Source organism: Ursus maritimus, unplaced genomic scaffold (genome assembly GCF_017311325.1).
Source record: "Ursus maritimus isolate PB19 unplaced genomic scaffold, ASM1731132v1 scaffold_15, whole genome shotgun sequence".
NCBI lineage: Eukaryota > Metazoa > Chordata > Mammalia > Carnivora > Ursidae > Ursus > Ursus maritimus.
In genome coordinates, this window is record NW_024423897.1 from 55,228,485 (window position 1) to 55,254,594 (window position 26,110).

General features: G+C 50.9%; 1 protein-coding gene and 2 long non-coding RNA genes across 3 annotated transcripts in view; 1 reads left to right on the forward strand and 2 right to left on the reverse strand.

Annotated features, from left to right (window-relative positions):
* Nucleotides 1-17,706, reverse strand: part of ANKRD33B (ankyrin repeat domain 33B) — an 81,491-nt gene extending 63,785 nt beyond the window's left edge. Inside the window, exon 1 of the mRNA XM_040630545.1 lies at nt 17,215-17,706. Coding sequence (XP_040486479.1) covers nt 17,215-17,568 — 354 coding nt within the window. The 5' untranslated portion in view covers nt 17,569-17,706. The remainder of the gene's footprint in view (nt 1-17,214) is intronic.
* Nucleotides 294-15,965, reverse strand: LOC121102769. The gene is made up of 2 exons (XR_005834887.1): nt 15,840-15,965; nt 294-573 (listed from the first exon to the last, which is right to left on the reverse strand). It is a non-coding gene; the product is annotated as an uncharacterized LOC121102769 (long non-coding RNA).
* Nucleotides 15,370-21,922, forward strand: LOC103662239. The gene is made up of 3 exons (XR_568386.2): nt 15,370-16,264; nt 21,092-21,179; nt 21,734-21,922. It is a non-coding gene; the product is annotated as an uncharacterized LOC103662239 (long non-coding RNA).
* Nucleotides 21,923-26,110: the final 4,188 nt, after the last annotated feature.

Here is a 26,110-nt window from a genome sequence, read left to right on the forward strand (position 1 = left end):
CAGCCCGGCCCGGGCCACTCGCACCCTGCTTGCTTTACCGTTTCTCCTCAGCACCTGTCCTATGCTGGGGGTTTTATGCCTCTTACTTAATCATCTTGTTTATTGTTTCTCTCCCCCCAAAATACAGGAGCTCCATTTGAGTAGGGATTTCACTCTTCTTTGTTCAGCCCTCCGGTCCCTAGAACAGTGCCCGCCACAACCCGTTCAATAAATATTTGTTAAGTCAATGAATCCATTAAAATGAAAAGAAGGTAACTTCAAAACTCAAGAACCAAAATCAAGAAGCATATTTATGCAAATAGTTTTTGTAGTATTTTTTTTAAAGGAAGACCTGCAGCCCAGGGTTTGCTTGAAGTGTTATTAGTTAATAAAAATCCTCTTAAAATCAAAACCAAATGCACAATTTACTTGATAGAATGCACATCGCCAAGTCTTGCCAGGCATGAAATGGGTCATCTCTGGCTCCTCATTAGCTTCATTATCAATTAAATTTCCCATGAGCATGTGGTGGCCGCCTCCGGATGTTCTCCCAGCACCGGATAAAGCTGGAGTGATCCTCACGGAAGGCAAACTCTGTGAAATTTGAGTGGATGCGTCACGCGTCTTACAGCTCATCTCCTCATATTACATTTTTAAAAGCACAACTTGTCCTATTATGAGTATTTTCCAAAAAGAAAATGAAGTGTAACGTCAAGATTCGAACAACAACAAATACTCCAACTGAGAAACTAAGAAGTGTTTACAGTGCTGAGGACTGCAGCTCCAGGCTTTTCTCAATTTATCGAATAGGAGCAGCTCGCAGGAGCTGGTAAACACAATTTTCCAATGAAGCCCTGTAAATTTTAAAAACACCTGACAAAACATTTGGCGAGTAAGAGGCAGAAGAGAGCAACCGGGCCTGCCACATACTATAGATTCTTCTAGGGCCTCAGGAATTTCTCCATGTAAAAAGGCACCCACGTTCACAACTCAAAACAATTTTGCTCCCTTTATTCTCTCTCTCAGTGATTGTCAACTGGGGAGTGATCTGGTTCCCTGAAGGGACATCTGTCAATGTCTGGAGACATTTTTGGTTGTCCCAATTTGGGGGGCAGGGGAGGGGTCCTACTGGCATCTAGTGGGCTGAGGCCAGGGATGCCGCTCAACCTCCTTTAGGGCACAGGACAATCCCCACGGCAAAGTACTACCTGGCCAAGGTGGAGAAGCCTCAACATAATGAAGGCCATTTGTGAAAAGCCCACAGGTAACATCCTCATCAAAGGGGAAAAACTGAAAGCTTTCCTTCCTCTAAGGTCAGGAACAAGACAAGGATGCCCACTCTCACCACTTCTGTTCAACACAGTACTGCAAATACTAGCAAGAGCAATCAGACAAGAAAAAGAAAGCAATGCATCCAAATCGGAAAGAAAGACGTAAGATGATCTCTGCAGGTGACATAATCCTATATATAGAAAGCCCTAAAAACGCCACCAAAAAAACCTGTTAGAACTAATAAATGAGTTTGGTAAAGTTGCCGGATACAAAATCAACATGCAAAGATGAGTCACATTTCTTTACCGCAATCAAGATCTATCTGAAAAGGAAATCAAGAAAACAATCCCATTTATGATAGCATCAAAAAGAATAAAATACATAGGAATAAATTTAACCAAGGAAGTGAAAGATCTGTACATTGAAAAATATAAAGCACTGATGAAAGAAACTGAGGGAACAACAAATAAATAGAAAGATATCCTGTATTCATGAATTACTATTGTTAAAATATTCACACTACCCAAAGCAATATGCAGATTTAGCGCAACCCCTATTACAATTCCAATGGCATTTTTTTTTAAAAGATTTTATTTATTTATTCGACAGAGATAGAGACAGCCAGCGAGAGAGGGAACACAAGCAGGGGGAGTGGGAGAGGAAGGAGCAGGCTCATAGCGGAGGAGCCTGATGTGGGGCTCAATCCCATAACGCCGGGATCACGCCCTGAGCCGAAGGCATACGCTTAACCGCTGTGCCACCCAGGCGCCCCTCCAATGGCATTTTTAACAAGAAATATTTTCTACTTTAACAGAAATAGAAAAAAAAAAATTCTAGAACTTGCATGGAACCACAAAAGACCCCAAACAGCTGAAGCGATCTTGAGAAAGAAGACAATGAATGCTTAAGCCATCACGCTCCCTGACTTCAAATGAAATTACAAAGCTGTAGTAATGCAAACAGTATAGTGTGGGCACAGAAACAGACACCCGGATCGACAGAACAGAGCCCAGAAAAAAATTCAAGCACAGAAAGTCAACTGATTTTCGACAAGGGCACCAAGAACACACACAGTGGGGAAACGATAGTCTCTTTATTAAATGCTATTGGGGAAACTGGATGTCCCCACGCAAGAGAATGACATCGGACTCTTATCTTACACCACCCACAAAAACCAACTCCAAGTGCATTAAACACTGGAACCTATGACCTGAAACTGTAGTTTTAAGTATTTCAAAATCAAGGTATAGAACTGACAGCCAGACACGACTCCCCAGTTTTATTCAATAAGCAGGTACAAACCACCTACTATGTGGGCCAACCCCTGCCAGGCTGAAGAGGCCATAAACTGAACGCTGCTGACACTCTCCCTCATGCAGCTTAGGAAGCCTGGAGACAGAATACTGGCCAAGCATTACTGAACAGAGCCGAGAGAAGAGAGTTTTAAAAACAAGTTGCAAACCGTGCTGAGAACCCAGAGACAAGCCGTCCCGTGAGGAGGCGTGGGAGAAAGATCCCAGCACAGGTGCCTTCTGAGATTATGAGTATTTTCAGAGAGAGAGGGGAAGGGTGGGGGTCCAGGGACAACAGGGATCTTCCCGGGCGTGGAGGTGGCACAGCACGTGGCTGGGGGGACAGCAAGTCACCTGGCTGGGTCACCTTACTGGCACAATGGGAAGCAGTAGAAAATCGGGCACTGGGAGCATTCCAGTAGGGGGACTGGAAGGAAGAGCTTCCGAAGACACTGCTCTGCTAAAAGCCATGTGTATGAACATAAATCCAGAAGTGGCAGCAGAACAGAGTGGAAAGTGGCAAGACGCAGCAGGGGCGGGGGGTGAGGGGGGGGTGGGGGGACCAGAGAGGAAGTGCAGCATCTACTTCAGGGGGACATCAACATCACAAAGCCCTGAACGAGAGCAGTGTGACCCCAGAGAAAAGCGGGAGACCATCACGAGACTGTCCGGTATGTAGAAAGTGATTTGATGCAGAAGATGGGGGGCGGGGCCTACTCCAGGGTTGCAGCTATGGGCAGCGAGCCGCATGGGGACAGCCAGAGCCAGCTACGGAATGTGCAGCCCCCATGCACAAGGAAAATGCCAGGCCTCGGTTCAAAATCATTAAGAATTTCCAGACAGCCACAGCAAAGCATGACACCAAACAGGGGGCCTTTTTAAGCACAAGGCCCCGAGTACTTGCACAGGTTGCACACCCACGAAACCAGCCCTAGAGGCAGAAGCAACAATGCCAAATGTTGGAGGGCGGTGATGAGCTGTGTTTCAAACATGTAAAGTAGGAGATGTTGGGCGAAGTTTGGCACAAGAAATCCTGCAGATGATTCTGATTGCAAGTGTGACTCTTAGGAGAGCTGTCCGGGACTGAGAGCTGGCATCCACAGAACAAGCCTTGAGGGGGCTCTACCAGCCGGCAATATTCCTAAGGCGATGTGTGAGTCAGGGCTCTCCAGAGAGACAGAACCAGCGGGAGATACAGACATACAGAGATGTATTTTAAGGAACCGGTCATACAAGCATGAAAGCTGGTAGGCTGGAAACTCAGGCAGGAGCTGATGCTAGTCTTGAGGCACAATTCCTCCTGCTCCAGGAAACTTCAGTTTTTGTTCTTAAGGCCTTCAACTGATTGGACTCGGCCCACCCGCATTCTCGGTGGTCACCTCCTTCACTTGAGTCACTGTAGCTGGTAACCACATCCACAAAGTACCTTCACGGCTCGCAGAGCCTCGTGTGTAATTAAGTAACTTGATGCTACAGCCTCACCTAGTTAATAAAAATCACCACCACGGGGAGTAGAGAGACAAACCCATGGAAAGACCTCAGGAAATGGGCAAAAAAAATAGAAACCAGAAAGTCCAGGTGAGACCAGGAAGTAAAAAGTAGACAAGAAGCCCATGGGGTCCAAGGAGGCGGTCTCAGTGTGCATGACCCCAGCTGCAGACCACTTCACGGAAGCTCAAGGGATTGTGGGGGTCCCGAGGTCAGGCCACTGTCAGGATCATGCAGCAGACAGCTTGTACCAGGGGCACCTGGCTGACCAGCGGGGAAGGGGCTCTGAAATCCAGCCGAGCTGTGGGCCAACCTGCGCCTGGTACAGGCCTGCCAGCCTCCACCTTCTTCCTGGGAGGAATGGCATTTTTCAACTCTGACAACAGTGCCCAAAATGCTGGGGAGGGCGGGGCAGCCCCGCCAAGGCCATGGGCAGTTTCTGTAGGTGGGCTGGGGGAAAAGAAATAACTCCAGGGGATGAGGCCGGCCCCCAGAATGGATGCTTTCACAACATCCGACAACAGAGCCAGAGGGAGAGCTGCGAAGCCAGAGAAGGTGGGAGTCCTGAGTGAGTGGGGGCACAACAGCCCCCACAGCCTCAGCTGGGCCCTGGACACTGGCTACAGACCCTCCCACCCCACACGCCCTTGGCCTTGGGAAGCAGAGGACTTCAGGAGCATGTGAGAGCCAACACACTGGCAAGTGAGTCTGGGAGTTGTTTGTTTTGGGGTTTTACCCCCTTGTTTATGAACAGGATTCCAAATATGATGTAACAAGAAGGGAAAGAACTAGCAGAGAGAGCAAAAGGGGAGAGGCCATGCAGGCAGCAATGGACAGGAGCCGGTGGGGGCCGGGGGCAGGTTCCAAACCCACTGGGAAGGGGCTTCACGGTCCGAGGGGAGGGGTTCTGTGCTCCGAGGGGAGGGGTGGAGGCTGCGGGGCAGCGTGTTCCTGGGCCTTTACTGAGCCACTTCTCCTGCCCCCTGTCCTGAGACAGGTCAAGGGCAAAAGCAGCCTGGCCAGCCTCACAGCTATCCGTGAGGCAGGAACTAGAAAGGATCTCAGGGACAGGTCAGCAAAACCAAGGAGGGGCGACCAAGAGGTCAGTTCGGCTTGATTCTCAGTGTGAAATGGCTCATGTGTGGGGCTTGGCTCACATGTGTAAAAACTTGAACTCCTATCATACATTGTCACTTACAGGAAATTTAGGGTAAGACACTTGGGTAGAGCCTGCACCTGCCACCCCGTCGTGCACGGGGCACTTCCCGTGGTGAAATGCATGTTGTATTCTTTTATTGGGTAAAAGTCAAGATATGTGGTCATAAGGTGACAAGGATCTAGTTCTTCTTTCACAAAAATACTGTTAGAAACAGCGTAAATGGTTAAAGTAGATTAGTGGCTGCCTAGGGCTGGAGGGACGTGTTGGGTAGAGGGTCACAGGGGAGGGTACGAGTTTCTCTCCGAGGTGACGCCTGCATACATCTGTGAATTGTCTGCTCTAAGTGGGAGGATTGTATGGTATGTGAATTATGTATCAATGAAGCTGTTAAGACACTCTCTTTTCTTCACTTTCCCCTTCAAAGTACTTCCTTTTCGTTTGCATTTTGGGGATTTCCCATCATTTAGAACTTTAAAGGCTTAAATTATCTTTCTTCTTGAAAAATTTTTTTTCTATTCCTGGACATTCTATGACGACTTCATTATTTAATTTTACTCATATAAACACTTTTTTAAAATCACAGAATCACAGAATTCTATCCTTTCAGAGATGGAGAGCCTCTATATGTGAGCCCATCCAATTCTCCAGGCAAACACCCTAGGCTTTTTTGGAGTGGAAGTCAGGCACGCACAGTTCGATTCACATCCTACACAAATAAACGACCCAGCTCTTCTGCAAGTGGAAAAAATATTTTAAATGCATTTTTAAAAATATCTTTAGCATTTCATGTATTAGGAAGTGGGGCCGTTGGGGAAAGATTAGACCATGAGGGTGGAGCCCCATGATGAGATGAGTGCCCCGATAAAAGACACCCCAGACAGCCCCCGCCCCTTCTCCCACGTGAGAAGGGTAAGAAGACTGCCCGCTCAGAGCCAGGACAGCCAGGAAGCAGGACCTCACCAGCACGTATCCCACCAGCGCCTGATCTTGGCTTCCAGCCTCCAGCACTATGAGCAAGAAATGCGGTTCTGTACCAGCCAACCAGTCCACAGTGTTGGGTCACAACAACAGCTCGAATGGAGTCAAACATGTTTTAACAGCAAACATTCAGGAATAGCCGCTTCTTTGAAAAATGAGCTTTTTCATTTTTATGGAGACTTTCTTCTAAAATACGCATGTTACTGATAAGGACACAGTCTCTATTTGCTAAAACTCTTGTGTCCAAATCAAGCCATTTGCAAATTGGTAGATGGAAACTGCCAGATGCAAACGGTTGATATGAATTTTTAGTTATGTTCAAAGGGCCCCTCCACCGAAGTAACATTAGGAAACGTTTAAAAATAAGTTAGTAGCATCTTAAGTATTTGGGGACCCAATAAAATTATTAGTAAAATCACTATAAGACACTGCTTTTAACAAATGAGATAGGGTTTTGCTTTTTTTTTTTTAATAACTCAATACAGTTGTACCTCATTCTAAAACCAATGGATTTAGATCTGTTTACACCAAAGAAAATTACAAATTCAACAGATAGTTCATGGCGCATTTTAAGTAACTGAATTTTTTAGAGAAATGTATTTATTCTACTTTTCACACATGGCAATGGAGATTCAACCCTCCTCTCCAGGACCTGCCTCAGGGCCCTTCCTGATCAAGGGCTCCCCTGCCTCCCGAAAGCGCCCTCAAGAAGATACACCTGTCGTGTGTCCCACCTGGGTGACAGCTCTCTGGCATGATTTAAAAAAAAAAAAAAAAAAGCATTCTAGGGGCACCTGGCTGGCTAAGTCAGTGGAGCATGCAACTCGATCTGGGGTCATGAGTTCAAGCCCCTTACTGGGCACAGAGCTTACTTAAAACAAAACAAGTCTAAGTGACTAAATTGAGGCAAATGCTTCCCTTCCAGTGACCACTCCCCGCCAAAAAATATAAATTAATACCACAGCTTTCCTGCAAAGTAAGAATTCCAGAAACTGCCAAAGGAGGAAATCTGTGGTCCAGCAGGCCTTTGGGGTTCTCTTAGGTGACACTCGGTATGTGGCCCCAACCCATGAGTGCCTTCTTCACAGGTAGGGTGACCAACCATCTCAATCTGCCAGGGGCACAGGGGTTTCCCAGGAGGCAGGACTTTCAGTGGGAAAATCCTGGGCAGAACAGAGTGAGCTGATAACCCTCGAGGGCCAGCAGAAGCCTGCAAAGAGCGGCGTCCGCACCCATCACAGTGCATGGAAGCTGAGCCTGGACACCTCAGAGGTGGCCTGTACCAGCCCACCCTTCAACAAAGGAGGATGCGTGCAAGTGACAAGACGCACCAGAGTCACTCCTCCCCCTGCTCCTCGGTGCCCTCGATGTCCCTCTCCATGGTGCATGAAACAGGTCCCCAAAGATCTGGACCTCCTGAAGCGGGACAGGCAGCAGGGAGCCGGGTCTCCCAGTAACAAAGACTCCATGGCCAGGCAACCTGGCTTCAGAGTCGTCAGCTGCTCCCAGGTAGCCTGGCACTGCTGAAAATGGAATTCAATTCCTAGAAACCTGCCCATTATCTAACACCAAAGAGAAAAGGCCTAACTCATGACACGGACAACCCTGACCTAGGAGCTGAGTCACTGCTGCTGTTTTTAGCACATGACTACCGTCCCTTGTGTTTCCATTTATTTTGATTTTTTATTTTACTTTGTTTTTTTAAGTAGGCTCCACGCCCAGTGTACAGAAGCCATACAGACTGACCCTCCTGACAGGAGCGGGCAGGGCCAGGCCCTTTGGAATGCCCCGCTCAACAAGGTCAAGGAAAAGTAGAAAGGGAAGGAAACTCTGAGAACCCGCAACTGTGGCTTATTTCAGAACATCATGGCAGGGTCAGTCCGTGGGAAGTCCCAGGATGGACCAGGGCGTTGACCCCAGCGCTCTCTGCACAAACTTGTACTCAAGGAAAATGTTGAAGAAAAAGGCTTGTAATGATCCCCGGCATCTGCGCCATCTTTCCCCTCCCTGAACTGCTCTCCTTCCTCCTTGTCCCTGAATCTACATCCTTCCCATTCTCCTCCCAGCCTCAGACTGCTCCAACTCCCTTCCTGAGGTGGGGTCTCAGTCTCCACCCACCCAGATTCAAAGGTGCTCCCAAGATGCACCAAGATGTGGCCCTAGTACCCTTCCCTCCCTCCCATCTACCCCACCACCTTGTTTCGTTTGCTCCCGTGGCACCAACTGCCACTTTCGTTGAGTATAAACCCTCAACAGGAGCTCTACCCTCAACACATTCTTGGGGTTACAAGAGTCCTCACCAAGTAGACATTCCATTCTCTTGCTTCTACCTTTTCCCTTGCTTAAAACTGAAACAGGATGGGAAACCATCTTGAGATTAACTCATCATAGAAACAACAGTTCCTTTTACCAGGTGCCTATGATGTGGCGCTGTATACACAAGCTACTAACGTACCCCGCCGAGAGCCTCTACGAAGTATTGCTATCCTCACAGTAAGCGTTCCCATTTTATAGATGGGGACCTAGAGGAAAGTTAGGATCAAAAGATCATGTGACTTGTCCAGGATCATGTAGCCAACCTGAACCTCCCATCTTTAGCCACCAAACTTGTTTTCTGCTCTAAGAAAAGTCCTACAGCTCTTCAAACAACAGTATGTGCCAATCAGCTCAAGAGTGGCGTAAAGTGCAGACTGTGGTCCAGTAGGTCTAGGGTGGGGCCTGGGGTCCCGTATTTGGGAAAAGCTCTCAGGTGATGACAGTGTACGGTAGCAGTGGTTCAAACCTGTAATGTTGCCATGCCATTCCCACATATTAGCCAGGTCTGATCCTGCTTTCGTTTCTAAAGTCGATCTCTTCATGGTGGTAAGGCTACAGATAAAAGGTAATGCATGTCTTCATTTGATTTTCCAACTTTTTTACAGTGGTAAAACAGACATAAAATATTTCCATCTTAACCATTTTTAAGAATTGCCTTCCTTCATTTTTATACTTGTGATTTTGAAACAGCAACAGACCTACAGAAAGCTACCCACTTTGGCTTTCCACCCCAATGTCAACATCTTAAATGATTACAGGGCAAGAGCTCCACCATGAAATGGGCATCGCTGCAACCCATAGCTTGTTCGGGTGTAGGGTAGGGTGAGTGGTCCTCTCTCGTGTCGACCCACGTGTAATCCACCGCAGTCCAGACGCGGGGCTGGCCGTCACCACAGGCCTCCTCCAGCTACCTTGTTAGAGGGACACCGGAAACCCTAACCCCGGCAACCCATAAGCTGTTCTCCATCACGACAACTGCATTATTTCAAGAATGTTACACCAATGGAGCAATCCTTTGAGATGGACTTTTTTCACTCAGCCTAATTCCCCCATCTTCCTTTATATATGAACCAACTTCACGCACCTTCCTTTGTCTCAGAAAATGGGTATGGTAAATTTATTCAACAGCCTGTGCTAGGCGGCTCCCTTAGGCATGGCTCCTGCCTCTTCACTGGCCTCACCTCCACACCTCCTGCCCACGCCTGGCTCAGCTGCAGTGGCCCTCGCTCGGCAGGTGGTGCATCTAATCCGAGCGTCGGTAAAATCCCAGCAGCGGAAGCCAGAGAGAAACACTTGACTTCACGTCCCATCACTTGCCTCCTTCGGGCTGAACTTATTCGGAGCTGACATAAACGCGCCTTGGGAAACATTCATCTGTTTCTGTTACTTTGAAATTGCTCTCAATCCCACGGCTCCAATCCAATTTGGCCGCCAAGCCAACGGTCACTGGGGATTTCACATCTACCCTCGTTTCCTATCTCTGACTTGGTAGAAATAAGTAAAATTCACCTTCAACTGTCTTTCAAATTTAAGAACACTGCTTGAAAATAGTCTCTTTTATGTACACACACACTGAATGACATCAAGGATTCTTAACATCCTACTTCATCTTAAAATCTGACCTCATAAGAACACATACACACACGTGCACACATACACACACACACACACACGTGTGCACACATGCACACCACACCTATACCATCATTCCGGGAGGCTGTCTAAAAAAAAATTACTTCTCAATCATCTTGAATGAAACATATTTTCTTCATTCACATATTTTATCAGCTTCACTACAATCTTCTTATTTTCTTATTTCTTTTAATTAAAAGAAATTACATATTATCTTATGTATGGGAACTGTATGACTTAATTTGGAGAAACCATAGAATATCACACGGTTATAATTTAGAATTACTGGCCTAATTAATAGGCTGTAAGGCCAATCTCAAGAAATTTCAAAGAAGTATCATAAAAACCATATTCTCCGAATCAAGTTTTAAAAATTCATTTAATAGGGGCGCCTGGGTGGCTCAGTCGTTAAGCATCTGCCTTCGGCTCAGGGCGTGATCCCAGGGTTCTGGCATCAAGCCCCGCATCTGGCTCCCTGCTCCACTGGGAGCCTGCTTCTCCCTCTCCCACTCCCCCTGCCTCTGTTCCCTCTCTCGCTGGCTGTCTCTCTCTCTCTGTCAAATAAACAAATAAAATCTTTTTTAAAAAATAAATAAAAATTTTAAAAAATTCATTTAATAAAGCTGAAAATGTATTTTTTAAATGTTAAACATAATTCTAAATAACTTCTAGATCAAAAAAAGAAGAAAAGAAATCCTAATGTAAATTAGAACAGAACAATGAGAAAATACTGCATACCAAACTTGTGGGAAAAGCAAAACTGTTACTTCAAGAGAAAAATCATAGATAGAATAAACCTGAAGTTAGGAGATAATTTTTTTAAAAAGCAGCAACTGAGGAAATAGTAAGGAAACAGATCCAGAGTAAAAGTTGACTCTCTGAAAGGACTGATTGGAAAAATATTTGTCACAAAAGAGAAACAGCACCACCTCAAAAACTACAGAAAAACAAGATATAAGATAGTAATAGCAAACATTAAAAAAAGAACTCTAGAAAAACTTCAGACTATTGACCTTTAAAACTAAGGAAAAAATAGGACACTTAACTGGAAAAAAGACGTTACTATAATGGACAGAGGAAGAAGAGAAAAATCTGAATTATCCTATATGCATTAAAGAGTTACCGACCTAAAGGTCTGGTAGAATGGCTTGGATTTTAGTAATTTACCATTAGTTCAACAGTACTTAGAGCGTTTCCTATGTCATAGCCCCATGTGCCAGAAGCCGTCACGCAAAATCACGTTGAATAGTTTGCCTATTATATTGACATAAATGTCAGATGAATAAATAATATTCCAAGAGTTCATATACCCTGTTATTATTTTAGATTTCTATCACACGTCTCCCTCAGTCTTCCTTTACAAGGATAGAACGGAAAAGAAATCAGATGCTCAAAATCATGCAACCACTACCCCATTTCTCACGGAGAGCCGGGAGGAGGCAAGGGTAGAAAGCTCAGAAGGCCCTTGGAGAAACCCACTGGGGTTCAAAGCTGCAAGGGCAGCTTTGGGGTCCCTCCAGAACCCGGCTCTCCTGGCCCACCGGATGCCCTCTCCTCTGAGCCTCACCTTGCTCTGCTGCAAAAAGGTGGAGACAAATCACCTCTAAAATCCCTTCCGGCTCTAAAATCCCACGATGGGAGCGCCTGGTTGGCTCAGTCGGCTGGGCATCCGACTCTCGACTCTCGGTTTCGGCTCAGGTCATGATCTCAGCTTCAGCTCAGGCTCCCTGCTCAGGGGGGACTCTGCTCGAGGATTCTGTCTCTCCTTCTCCCTCTGCCCCTCCCCTCTGAGCTCTGTCTCTCTCTTTCTCTCTCTAAAAGAAAGAAATAAATCTTTCAAATCCCATGACAGTGGTCTCTCTAAATCTCTGAAATCTTCAACCACACAAACACACAAAAAGCGGCATTAAAAACCACCCTTTCTGTGAAAATTAAAACAGACCTTTGGGAGCCGATGGCTTCCCGATGCTGGATTGTTAGGACGTGGAGGCCTACGATAATCTCAACTTGGGTACCCACCTGAAATGTTCCTTCATAAAACTAAATTTAAAATACACAAGTAAGTGCTCAGCATTGGCGAATAATATCCTTTTACAAACAAAAGCAGATTCCCCTTAGAGGGTGTATCTGGGCTTGGCCTGGTGACTTCCTTCAGCCGCAGTGACCATGAGCCTCATGTGCTCTGCTTGCTCTCCTGAAACCCTTATCCTGCCCTGGAGAACACGCCCAGGCCAGCCTGCTGGAGGATGAGAAACCACGTGGGGCACACTCACCCCCAGACAAGACTGTGGCTGAATGCGAGGCCAGCCAAGATCAGCTGGGCTGGGCCAACCTTAGCAAAAGGTTTACTGTGGCACGCACCCTTGAGATTTCACAGTCACTTGTTATTTGGCACAGTGGTGGCCACAGAGACCTGCCACGCCTGGATCAAAAACACATGGGATACCCTTAACGATATTATAATGGTGGATACCCGTCATTACGCATTTGTCCAAACCCACAGGACGTACGACACCAAGAGTGAACCCCAGTGTAAACCATGGACTTTGCGTGATAATGTGTCAGCGTGGGCTCATCAGTTGTAACAAACGCACAACTCTGCTTGCAGCTGTTGGTCATGGGGGAGCCTGTGCACGTGTTGGGGCAGGAGGTAGATGGGAAATCTCTGTACCTTCCCCTCAATTTTGACAATCTGAAACTGTCCTTAGAAAATTCAGTCCTTTAAAAAAAACAAAGATACAAAAACCACATGGGCCTCTCTACTGCTGCTGGGTCCGGAGGGACGCCCGTACGCCCCCCCCAACCCCCACCCTCGCCATGGGCCGTGGGGAGGAAGAAGCAGACATCTGTCAGCCTGCCTGCCACATGCCCACTTCAGCTGACCGCTTCTCTGCTCCTGCCCCTTGGGCTCCGGTCTAATCTGCTCATTCTCCCCTCCTCACCCCTCCCCCACACATCAGAAATAACACACTAACATACATCCCAAGTAGCAAAGCCAAGCTCCCTGCCCACCCTCCCCAGGTTTAACGGCCCTCAAATCTATGGAGGCCAGAATCCACTTTCTATCGTGAGTAGCCCCATTCTAAGCCCACACAGGGCACGAGGCCTGAGGCCTGGTGAAGGCAGAGGGCTGGGTGTGAATTCCCAACAACCTGACTTCTCATTTTAAGGAAAGGGGATTCCGAAGTTTATCAATCCTTCTATGGCATTCGAAAAAAACAGAAACAAAAATCAAACACAAATTTTTTTCTCGTGTCTGTGTGTGTCAAGATAAAGGTCCCGGTCACTGCTGCAAATCTGAAAAACATCAAGCCTCCCACGAGTAAAGGGAGACACACCCATGCTGGTGCGTGGTGTGGGCTTGGCTGAGTTCGAGAGCAACTCGGGGGCGGGGCCTTTGGAGAGCCCCCAGCATTTAAACATGCATGAGAAGAATGACATGAAGAAAGGATGGCAATATTTTAAATTTAGCATAATTGGGCCTAATCTGGTTCAAGAGCTGTCTGACATTCCAACGGCCTTTCTACAACAATGAAAGCTGCACAAACACGTCCTTTTGGTTTCAGAGCTGTCTCCAGAGCTGTCAAGGCCATAAAGGTGAATCTCGGGAGATAATAAGAGGAAGAGAAGAATTAAGAAAAAGAATTATGGCAGCTTTCACCGTCCCCAAGTCAGAGAGAACAAACCGACCATAAATCTAAATGACAGCAAGAGCGTGCTCTGAATATTACTGGAGAATTATTTGACAAATATTTACATGTTGCATATTAAATTATGCAATCCTTTTAGAGCAATAAATATTTTAGAAGAAAATTGTATGCTGAGCCACATCCAAGGTACTACCCATCTCAGGAGCCAGGAAAGAACACATTTTCTTAAACAAGACACATCTGATCCTTAGTTACTCAAACCAAATGAAACATCTGTCAGCTCAGGCGGAACTCCTCCTTAACTGACCGGAGATCATTAGCTCAACAAATGTACCCAGAAATCATTTCAAAGCCTTTAGAGGCATTTTTCTTCTAGGAAGCTGGCTGTGGGCAGCACCTGTGAGCTGCACGTTCTGTTGTTGGAGCAAGTACCCCTCTCCAGCAACTTCTCTCCAGGGCTTTCTGTAAGGTTTTTACTATCACTAATTGTGATAAGCTTACAGATCAGGCCCAAAGGGCTCCTGCCTCAGGGCCTTTGCACTTGCCGCTCCCTATACCTGGAGTGCTTTCCACCACGTTATCTTCCTTCCCTACATCTAGTCAAACGTCAGCTGCTCTCTCAAATGACCACTCCCGATTCCTGAACCCCAGGATTGTGCTTACCCCGCTCCAGGTGCTGCAGGCTAGACTGGGGTAAGACAGAAGCCCTCCCTGAGAAGGTGCCCCTCAGACCAGGACCTGAAGGCAGTGAGTGAGCACACCTCTACCCCAAGGTTGAACACTGTCAGGCTGAAACCAATTCACTTCCCAATCTCCTGTTTCCTAGCCAGCTCCTCTGGGCCGGCCTCTTGCCACCAGACCCAGGTTGGCCTCTCCAGCTTTGGCTCCCATATTCCCCCCTCTCTGTACCACAGCACAACCAACCATACTGCCCCTGCCACCACCCCCTTGGCTCAGTCGACTGAGCAGAACATCCTCCCTCCATAGCCCCCCAAGTCTTTCCTCACCAGGCTCCCAGGATGGTCGGGGCTCCTTGCATTGAAGACACTTGCCCCGTATCTCCTTGGACTGCCTTCTGGGGACCTGCCTGCGGCTCTAAGCACCGGGTAGTATTCCTCTCTCAGCACCAGGTGCTATTACTCTGAACTCTCTCAAAGAAGGGTCGGCTCTCAAAGGCAAGGACTGTTAGATTTCTCTCCCAGTCTCCTACAGTACCTAACCATTGCCTAGCACACAATAGGTCTGCAAGAAACACGTCTGCAATGACTCGCTGCCCCATTTGCCATTAAAGATGGAGGGTGTTTGATCAACAGAATCTAGGAGCCACTGGGAAGAAGAGAAGCTCTTCTTCCTCCCCCAAAGCACAACACCGGACTTGCTCTTTCTCATCAGAAGATACAAGAGCCCAGGGGTCTTCCCTTTGCCAGCCATGTACCATTTCTCCATCATGATTTGGTGGGGAGCAGAGACGAGGAGACTCAACACAGAGAAAAAGAGAGAGGCTCTGTAATCAAGGGGGAAAGCAAAGAGAAAAAGAGCTTTGCCTGGCAGAAGAAGAAAGTGCTGGAGGATGTGTTCTTCCGAGCCGGGAGGAGGCTGGTGAGAAACAGGAGACGATGGTTAACGAGGGCTATGTCAGTGCCACGTGCTTTAGGGGGTTTCACGCTCACGACCCTAGGAGGTCAACTAGGAAACCGAGGCAGAGAGGCTGGAACCTATTTTTCTGTCCAGTTCCCTTGCCCTCCCTGAACCCTATGCTGAGGGAGAGGCTTTCAAAAGTAGCCCAGAAACCCCCTGGCCACGGTCTGTCTATGTTGTTCTCAGATGGCTAGAATGCAGCAGTCCCCAAACTTTTTTTTTTTTTTTTTTTTTTGCCCCCAAAGGAAACATCATAAAGCTGGGCCCAGTGGAGCCTCAAAGTGGCTCCGCCTCTGCCCACCCCAGCCTCCTGGAGAACCCAGGCTGCCCAGGACACGGGACCTACCCGCCCCCCACCCTGTTCCTCCTGATCTTTGCGGGGCTTCCAGCTTCAGGCAAGGGATCTCCTACCAACACCTGTGTGTGAAAACTCACCTTCCTAAAAGCCAAAGTAGAGCTGCAGAAACAGCCCCGGCAGCGCACCCACGGTGAGGACAGAGGGAAGGAGGGCTGCACCCACCGCCCTGGGTCCTAACACCACCAGGGCTCCCGGGCCTCTGGGCCAGCGCGGCTGACACATGCCGCACGGCACCGTCCCTTCCCCGCTTTCAAATGCTGTGTCAAGTTAGCCGCCGAGCGTGGAAGCAGAAAGTGACACCGGCAGGCGCCTCCATGACTAAGCCCAGCCCAAACCACCACCCCGCTGGGGAGATAAACCAAAGGCACAGGGTCCCCGACAGCGCGAGTGAAACCACATATGTTCTGTCAGCCTCGGCCCCGGAGCAAAAAGCACTTGCACACCGGATTCGGGCGCGGCGGAGGCTGCGGATCCCAGGGGACCCGGAGAATGTGACGCTCAGGTGAGCAGCTGCCGCCGTCCACCCAGACCGGCCAATGGGCGCTGGGCCGTTGCGCCCCCCCTGCGGTGTGTCCCTCCAAGTGTTTGGTGGGTTGTTCTGCGAGGCACGCATCCTTCAAGTGTTCAAAAGCCAACTTTTTCTTTCCTTTTCAAAATGTTGCCCGCTATCTCCGAGTCCTGACATGACTAATGGATACCTCGTGCCTCCCTCCGCCCCCCATCCTCGCCTGCCGGACCGGGTGGGTGTCTGCGCCTCCGCCGCCCTTCCAGGCCCCGCGCCGGGGACCCCCGCCCACCCCGGCTCGCGGCAGTGACCATGCGGACGGCTAAGTCGGAGACCACGCTGGCCGGGCGCCACGCGGGTCACCAGGCGCCGCGGAGCTGGGGGCTGCGAGAAGGGGGCAGGCGATCCGGAAGGAAAGTCCGACTCCCGGGGGCCTGGAGGAGCCCGTCCGTGTTCGGGAGTGGAAGAGAAAGGGCAAGGGCAGCGTGAGGGGCCGGGGGCCAGGGGTAGGGGGGCAGCTGGGGCTCCGGACAGGACGTTGTCCCTGCAGGCAAGGAAGGGTAACGGTCAGAGGGAGCCCAGATGGAAGAGACCGATGAGGGGTTTCCAAGCCCGATCCGAGCGCGGGCCCCCGGGGGTGGGGGCGGGGGGAATTCAAGGACAGGAGGACTCCGGGGGCGGGAAACGAGAGGGAGGCGGTGAGGACTCGAGACTAGCGGCGTCTCCCGCGGCGCTGTGACCTCGGGCAACGCTCCACACCCACCCAGCCCCGCCGCCGCCCAGACCGCGACCCCGGGCTCCACACTCGCCGCACGCCCAGACAGCGACCAAGACGCGCTTTGGGCAGCGGCACAGTCACCGCGGGACTGGACAGAACCGGGATCAGGGTGACGCGGAATAGGAGGGAGGGCGGAGGGGATCCGAACCCGGCTGGGACGCCAACTTACCCGGCCGTTGCGGTCGGTCTCCTGCACCTCCTCAGCGCTCGGCCCCCGCCGCACCAGCGCCCTCAGCAGCCCCACGTCGTTGGCGCAGGCGGCGCGCAGGAGGGTCGCCTCCTCCGGGACGCCCTCTGGGACGCTCTCCGCACTCGCGGTGCCGTATTCCTCCTCGCCTCCTACAGGGTAGAAGGAGTCGTCCGAGGCGATGCTGCGGGTGTCAGGCAGACACGAGAAGTCCTCGTACTCCTCGTAGTCGGCAGGGTCCTCCCCGGCCGGAGCGTCCCGGGGAGGGGACGGCGTCTGCGGGGACACGCGGCGCGCCCCGCCGCCCTCCGGCCCGGGCCCGGCCAGCAACACCATGCTGGCTGCCGGGGCGCGGGCCGGGAGACTGGGGCGCGGGGCGTGCGCCGAGGTCACCGCCCCTCTTCCCCTGCGGCCCCAGAAGAACAGTGCTCGGCGCGCTCCAGCCCGGCGGAAACGAGCGCCCGGCGGCTGCGCTAGGAGACTAAAGTCACTGGAGGCTGGAGAAAGCCCCTCGGGGGTGGGAGGAGCCGCGGGGGCTTTCCGGGCGCGGCGGGCGGGCGCGGGCGGGGACCGGGCGGGGAGGAGGGCGGGGCGGCAGCGCTGGAGGAGGCGCGCGCCCCGGGTGCCCCCGCCCCGCGCGCGGTGCGCGACAAAAGTTCAGAGCCGAGCGAGGGCTTCTCGGCGGCTCGGGGCCAGCGCACCCGGCCGCCTTGCCCCGGAGCAGAGAGAGGCACGCGCCCGAGAACTAGAAGCCGTAACTGGAGAACCCGAGCGCCTGTATCTCTGGCGGCGAGCGTCCCCGCCCTCCCCTTCAGCGGCCCCTGGGATGAGAGCGACGGTGGGGGTAGGGGGACTCAGCGAGCTGAGCCTGCTTCCCGCGTCGGAACCTCCAAACCCCCGGGGCCCGGCACCGCCCAGGGCGTCAGCCCTCCCGCCCCGGGTTGCAAGAATTTCTCGGCACCGGAGCCACCGAGCTCGTTTTTCCACCTCCTCAGCAGACTGGGCTCCGGGGCCAACTCCACTCCGAGCTTGAGACCGGGGAATCGCCGGCGAGGGGCGGGGGGGCACGGGCCCGGAGGACAAGTGGGTGCATAGGAGGCGAAGTCCACCGACGGGGGCTGGGGCCCCGCTGTGGCCCGCGCCCTTCTGAACTGGGAGCTTCCGGAGGGGACGGTGCGCAGAGTCCCCAGATCACGCAGAACTCGGGCCAGCTGTGGCTTGCATGTTGCTCCTGAAAGAGCCACCCTAAGGTGGTGACTCAAGGGCTCAGGTGGGAACATTTGGTGAAAATGGAAAGCTCCAGGCCAGAGCTTGAGTGGGTGCCCTTCTCCCCCACTGCTAGCCAATGTCACGGTGCCTGGATCGGCGGAGTCAAGACAGAGAACCGCGTGAGGCCGCGACCGGGCTCTGACTCGGGGGCTGGCTGCCAAACGCAGAGAGCGGGGCCGCAGGAGACTGCCGCGGTCCAGTCCCAGCGCCCCGCCGCCCGGGCCTGGCCTCTCCCGGTTTGTCCCGGTGCTGGGGGTGATCTGCCGCGGGGAGCGCCTGATCTCGGGGAAGAGGGTGTGCGGTGGGCCAAATCCCGGTGGAAATGGCTGTGCTTGGAGGCGCTGTGGCGAGCCTGGCTTGGAGGAGTCGGACCTTTGGCAGAAACCATTTGGGTCGGGGGGCAGATGCGGATACCACGAGAGAGACAACCACCCCTCTCACTGCCCCCTCCCTCCTTCCCCTTTCCACCTCTGGTGACAGCGTGCCCACCATGGGCCAGTCCGTGCAAGGCCCTCTGGGCCCAAGGGTGGACGCCACCGGACAGAAGAAGCCATCCGGGGCTAGCTTGAGGATCCCTGGCCTGGGAGGGCAAGCTGAGGGGCTCAGTGGGGAACACGGTCAAACTACCGTGGGGGAGCGGGGGCGGGGGGGAGGCAGGGGGCGGGGTTGACCTGAAAGGCGGTGTTAGCGCTGCACTGGGTGTTACGCTACCCTCTGTGGTGATCACCCGGGCCTCGGGTTTGCTGGCTGCGGGCTCAGAACCTGACGTCCTCGAGACTCAGGAGGGTGGAAGTGGGGGCACCGCGATTTCTAGTGAAGACAGAAACTCAGCCATGCGCTGAGTTAGCAGTGAACTCGGGCGCACTGGCTTCCTCCTGCACTCAGGAATTTCTTTCCGAAGTCGAAAATATCCAAATCAAGATCTCCGTCTACCCTTTTCTGTAACCGGCCAAATTTACATAAATTCCCACTGGGAATTTCCCCCTTTCAAGGCTGACGGTGGTTTTAGCCTTTCCAGAGGCCTGTTACTTGAGATCAGGGGATTTACAAGTTGAAGTGCCCCGAGGGCTGGGTAGGGTGTGCTTGCTCTCTCCTCCCAACCAAGTACGGCGCCAGGGGGCCGGGTGGCATTAAAGAAAGAACCCTAGTGGCCTGTGGCAGGGTCCCTGGTGGATAGGTTTGGGTCATTGCCGGGCTGCAGCCCTAGAACCAAGAAACACGCACCCTTTTCTGGAGTCCCGCCGCCCGTGGTCCTCATCACTCAATCACTAAGCAAGGGAATTCAGGCCCTGTCTTCCGAGTTCACCACTTCCTCCTTTTCTTTCTTAGAAATTTGGACCCAAATAGCCCTGGAATGGGGTTTTCCCTCCAAAGATAAATTTCTGGAGCCATTTCCTCCAAATAAGGACTAGCTGGCCATTCGTGAGTTACCAGACCCCAAACCCAAGCAGGTCATTTTCCCCTTTTGGAAACGCACCCCTTTTATCACAAAGACAACAGATTCTCAATGTTGTTAAAAGAACACAAAATAAGGCATATGTATGTTTAATAAAGTCAACACTTAGTGTACAAGATCTGCATAGAAAGGACAAAGTAGCTTATTGAAACTGCCAACAACCTCAGGATAACTTTAAATCTCAAGAAATTGTATCGTCTCCAAGACTTCAGTTTCCATTAACTATTTTAATTTATGAGGTTTTTTAAAATTTTATATATATCACAATTATACACTTTGTCGATTTACTTAGGTAATTTGTCTTTGGACCATAAAAAAAATACACTACTTCGGTTCTATTTCTGGAACAGGCCACCTAAGGTAACACCTACAACAGGAGAATCTTTCAAAATTACAAACTATTGAAAGACTGAAAACTGACTACACCTGCAGTAGTATCCACCCCCAGCTTCGTTTGGAAGGCAGAGGATGGAGGATGGAGTAAATCCAAGTCTACCCCACTGTTGAGAACCGAGGCTGGAGGGAGGATGGACTAAGAGAGTGGTTTTAAACCTTTGCACGTCCATCTAGAATTTAGCACACTATAAGTATTAACTTACCCTGTTATTAAAATGAAGACATCATAAGTCTTGATGATATAAAATCTCCAAAGGAGATTTTGGCAAGTATGTTGCCAGTTGCAGAGAGAGCTAGCCCATGTGAGGTGAAGGAGAAATGCTTTTTATTTTTTCCGTCGGAAAGGCAGTGTGACTTGGGGCGAAGAGCGGATTGGGGCATCAGACAGTCCTGCCTTCTTATTACGATTCTATTATCCCTGTTGAGTGGCAACCCAATGGTTCTAGATGTTGAATGTCTATTACTGTGGGTATACTCAGGTATACCATGGGTATATAACCTTAATTCAGAAAATAAAAACAAAAACAAACCAAAAAAGCCAAATGGGAGAAAAACCCTGATTGTAGGAAAAACATTAATTGTGCTGCCTGTTACAAACGATTCACACCAGAATCTGGAGAAATTGCTTACAAATCAAGAAGAAAAAGCAGTGTGTTTACCGAGTTGGTTAGCACTCTTGTCCCCTGGCGGGGAGCAATAAAATCATTAAAATGACAATAGCTGTTTGCTTGCCTTTAGGGCTTCGGAGAGACCACCTTTGGCTGGCCTGCGGCTTGCTTTCTTGGGGTCTGGACTGAGTGACAGCTACAGTTAAAAGGAAATTAAGGTCAGGCCCTGTGGTTGGTGTCAAAGGAAGAAAATGGGGTGTCAGCGTGGGTCTGGGGCCCTTAGGCTAGGCTTCACAAAGGCTGGGAAGCTCCATTGTCTGGCTCCCACCTTCCCGTCAGAATTCAACTCCAAGCCCGGGGTTTGGAGAAGGGCATGGCCTTTGAGGCTCACAGCAAGCCCCGGCATCCCCCCCACTGCCTGGGTGCAAAGTAGAAGCCAGTAGAAATGGGATACCTATCAGTCACTCGTTTTAAAAAAAAAAAAAGTTTCAGTAAACCCAAATTATTTGATGTGGAGTTTCTGCACATTTCCCTGGGTTGATTACAATGCAGGGAAGCAACCTAGAGTATCCTGAAGTCAGTCAATCTACAGAACGACCAGACCAGCTTACCCTTCTGATCTGCTTAGAAATGTAAAGAAAAGTCTGTGTGTATTTCTGGATCTCCTTATTAAAGAGATTAGCTGCTGTCTGGCCCTAACTTAGTTCCCCTGATGGACACGATCCCTCTCGCTGAATGGATCTAGCCGTTTAACAACTTCCTTTGCTTTTAGGGAGGATTTCTGCCTTTGTGGTTCAATACTTGGAAGAAGTGCGTGGCCTGTGTGAACCTCCTGCCAATTCGTCTGCCTTTTTCCTGCTCCCGGCGGGAATTAGCAGCAACGGGACAGCTAGGGAAGCACCGTTTACTCCAGGTCAAAAGGCCTTGGGTCCTCATCTGAATAAAGCTGGTTATTTTTAAAGATTGAGGGTAAGGTTCTGAGGGCCAATTCGGATGTCAAAAGTTGTTAAACAACTTAACGGAGGGCTTCTCCAAGCCCTACCCCCCTGGTCTGCCCCCCCCCACCTAAAAGGGCAAAGGCCACCCCTCCCATCACAGCTCCATTGTTCACACAGCTCTTAATAGCTCTTAGCGCCCTGTTTTCCCGTGATTTTCGCAGAACTATCTTCCTTCTCATAACCCAAGAGTTCACCAAATTCAAAGACCAGGTCTTAGTGTTCTCGAGGCTCAGCATCCAAGAGGGGATCCCACCATCTTGGGTGACGCGTCTTAATCCCTGTGAGCTGAGAAAGCAGGCAGGGCTGCTAGGTGAGCCCCAGCTCTCTCTGCGGACCTTCTGGATTTATACAAGACCAAGCACAGGAACATGAACTTCCTTTAGCCACTTGCACTTCCAAGTCTTTGTGTCTTCCGGAATTTAAAAACAAAAACAAAAACAATGCATTGCCCTAGGGGGAAAGACTTATTAGGACCCTAGGGGATGTCCAGGTTTGGAACCAGCTTCCGATGTTCTGTCATTCCCCATAAAGCCAGACTCCTATCCGGTGGTGTGTAACTCCCTTGCTCAGGCTGCCCCGGGCACAAACCAAGGGCAGGGGGGCTCGCCCAGAGCCCGTGCTGCTGTTTCTAGAGGCGGATCTTGAGAAACAGGACAGAGAGGAGAGGCATCACACGAGGCTCTGGGCCTGGACCCCCACGTGCCTGGCACGGGCCTGTGAGCGGTGCCTCCCTGCCGCTCTCCCTCACTGAGCATAAATTCAGTCATCAAAAGCGAAAAACTAAGCCAGAATTTTTAAATTACTGTCGTGAATCTTACATTTTGGTTGACGTCTATCACTTGGCGTAATCTCGTGAGGGTGGGTTTCAGGTCAAAGTGTACCCATGGGGACAAAGCCAAGGGCAGAGAGAGTTTGGGCTGGGCATGCAATGCATGATGGGAGAATCACGGGGCAAATATAGGAAAAAATGAAACAAAAAATTTCAGTCCCCTGCGGGATTCGTTGACTAAGCCTGCCGCAACAGGGCATCCTAGAGTGGGGGGCTTGCACAATTCTGGAGGCGAGAAGGTGGGAGAGCAAGGTGTCAGGAGGGTTACGTTCTTCTGAGCCCCGTGAGAAAGATTCTGATGATTTGCAGGCAATCTTTGGAGTTGCTTGGCTTCTAGGAGCACCACCCCACCTCACCCTCATCTTCACACGGCCTTCTGTGTGTGTCTCTGTGCCCAAATCCCCCCTCCCCTTAAGAACACCAGTCAGGGACGCCTGAGAGGCTCAATCAGTTGAGTGCCCGACTCATGGTCTCGTGGGTCATGGGATCAAGCCCCACCTGGGGTTCTGTGCTCAACAGGGAGTCTGCTTGAAGATTCTCTCCCTCTCCCCCTGCACACGTTATGCGCGCACGCTCTCTGTCTCTCTCTCTAAAATAAATAAATAAATCTTTTTTAAAAAACCCAAAACACCAGTCATACTGGGTTAGGGCCCACCCTAATAACCTCACCTTAACTAAATGCATCCACAACAGCCTTATTTCCAAATAAGGTGACCTTGGAAGGTACTGGGGGTTAGGGCTTCAGTGTATGAATTTTAGGGGGACCCAGTTCGACCCATAACCCCTGCCCTTAGAGTGCTTCCATTCTGCTGGGGAGATATTTAATAAACAACATAAATACATGAAGTACATAGTATGTTAAATAATATTAAGTGCCAAGGAAAAACTAAAGCAGGGAAAGAAAATGGGAGGGGTCTGGGGGTGACACTGTAGATGAGACAGCTAGAGAAGTTCCCACTGAGGAAGGGGCTCTTGAAGTAAGACCTGAAGGAAGTTGTAGTGGGAGCTGTGCTGGCCATGGGTCCTGATCCGTCCCTGCCTCCGGTCCCGGTCTGGGGAGTGTCTCCTAATCCCTGTCCTACCAGCCCCAGGAGCTCGAGTCCCTGCCCCAAGCCTAGCTCCAGCAATGCAGGCTTCCCAGAGGGGTGGACCCACCACCCTGTCCGCCTTCCAGTGCCCACAGCACGCTTCCCAAATCTTGCCCCATTGTTCTCCAACTGAACCTACCACCGTCCCCAAAGCCCTCACCTCCTGCTCTGCAGAGATGAAGCCCACCTCCTGGGTGAGCACCTTGGACCCACCTTTGCTTTCACCGAGATTCCTCTGCCTCTCTGACCTTTGTCACCTCTCAGTCTCTGGTGGAAGCGGCCCCTTCCCCTACAGCCAGACCCAGAGCCCTCCTCCCTGGGGACTCTTAATACCCACCCCCCCAGGGTCTTCACACCATCACAGGGCGCTTGTGTTCCCGAGTCAACAACCCCATTCAGATCTGCATTTAAACACAGCTCTGCTTCCCCGCACTGGCCTTGCTTTCTCAAGCAAACCTTCCGCCAGAGAAGTCCTCAACAAGCTCCAGGGTTGTGTTTTAGTTACTCCTTTTCAAAAAATGTGTGTTTCTGAAAATTACAAAAGTAGTACGTGTTTTTTGGAAAAGCCCCCAAACACCTGAGTCCTCCAAGTGCAAAGACAACGTGTCCCCACTCTGTTTCCATTGTTGCTCTTTGAATGTCTGTCATCTGCTTCTTCCTCTCCCCTCCTCCCCCAAGGGTCCTGCAGGGGCTTCTTTTCTATTAAAGTCAATGGACATTTCCAGCTCTGACCAAAATTCAACGTCCCCGCGAGGCCTGCTCTCTGTGCAAGCAGTGACCACCTAGCAGAGACCCGGAGCAGGTCGCCTGCATTCACCCTGGCTGCCCATACTGCAGTCCCTGCGGCCCCCCAGGGCGGAGCCGGGAAGTGGGGGCCCCCCTTACTCCGCACCCCCAGGGCCTAGCCCTGCGGCTCCAGGAAGGGGAAGGCAGGGGGCGTTCTGCCCGCAGGGCTGCAGAGGGGCAAGGCTGGCACACTGGGCTCCGGAAACATGCTCCGGTGACTGAGCAGGACACAGCTGAGCAGTCCCACCTTTCCCATGCTCCTAACTTGAAGCCACCTGACCGCCCTGCGCGACCTGGAGTGTCCTACCCTGCACAGCGTTTGTAGGACCGAGATCTGCTCCTGCAGGATGCGGAGGGCGGGGGTGCCCGCAGTTATTACGTTTTACTGGTTCATCGTGTTACGTGTGAATCCGACTGCCTCCCGTCCCATGGCTGGAAGGGGGCAGGTGCTCTCCACTATTCCCCAGGACACTTTGGTGTTTTATTCTTGGACCAAAAATATCCCCAGGTGACCCGATAACATCCCAAAGTTCTGTTCCTCCCTCTCCTAATCTGGAGTTATTCAGTCAACTGGTTTACTTAGCAAGGCAGACGCACAATCAATGTCGCAACATGCACATTTTATCATAGATTTCCTCCACGGAATCCTCCCCCCGGTGACTCACGCCCACAGTCGCTGCGATGGCAGCTGGCTCCCGAGTCCCCCTCACCCCCAGGGCTGCAAGAAGGTTGCAGGGATAGGCTCCCCTGTGAGACCTGGCTTCTGGTTTCTTTGTTAGCACAGACCTCCCGTCCCTCCGTCATCCTCACTGACAGTATTAGTTAAGCACCCGTTTGATGGGAGGACTAGAAAAGCATTCCAGCTTGGCCCTGCTCTGAAAAGCTGCAGCTATTGTTGATGAGGACCCCACAGAGAGCAGGCCCTCAATCCCATCCTTGAATTGAGGTAGTTGTGCCGACAGCCTGCCTCTGTTGAGGGGAGCAGCTGGACTGGAGTCTATGACGCAAAACTGGACGCATGCTGGTCAGGCAGGGGCTGCTTTTGCCAGCTGACCGGATGTGTGGGCCATGGAACGGGTCGCTATAAGCCTCATTCAAACCTAACAACACATGTGTGTCAGGTGAGAGGCACCGGATCATTGTTGTCTGGTCCTATATGGCCAAGGGGCTCCGGTGGTCCCCGTACTCCCTGGCAGGACCATGTCGCCCAACACGCACCACAGAGGATGCAGCATGACAACTGTTTTCACATCACCTAATTGTCTTGCTCTCTATCGAGAATAGTTTGTCACCACTTACCATGGCAGTCTCCGTCCTTGAGCCCCAGACTCCTGGGCCCTTCTCTAGGTGGTCACGGGAATGGCCCCACTTCTGAACTGTATCAGTCTATTTTTCTAAGATGTTTTCCCTAAATGCCCAAAATATCTCATACTAGACTGTTTCTTTTT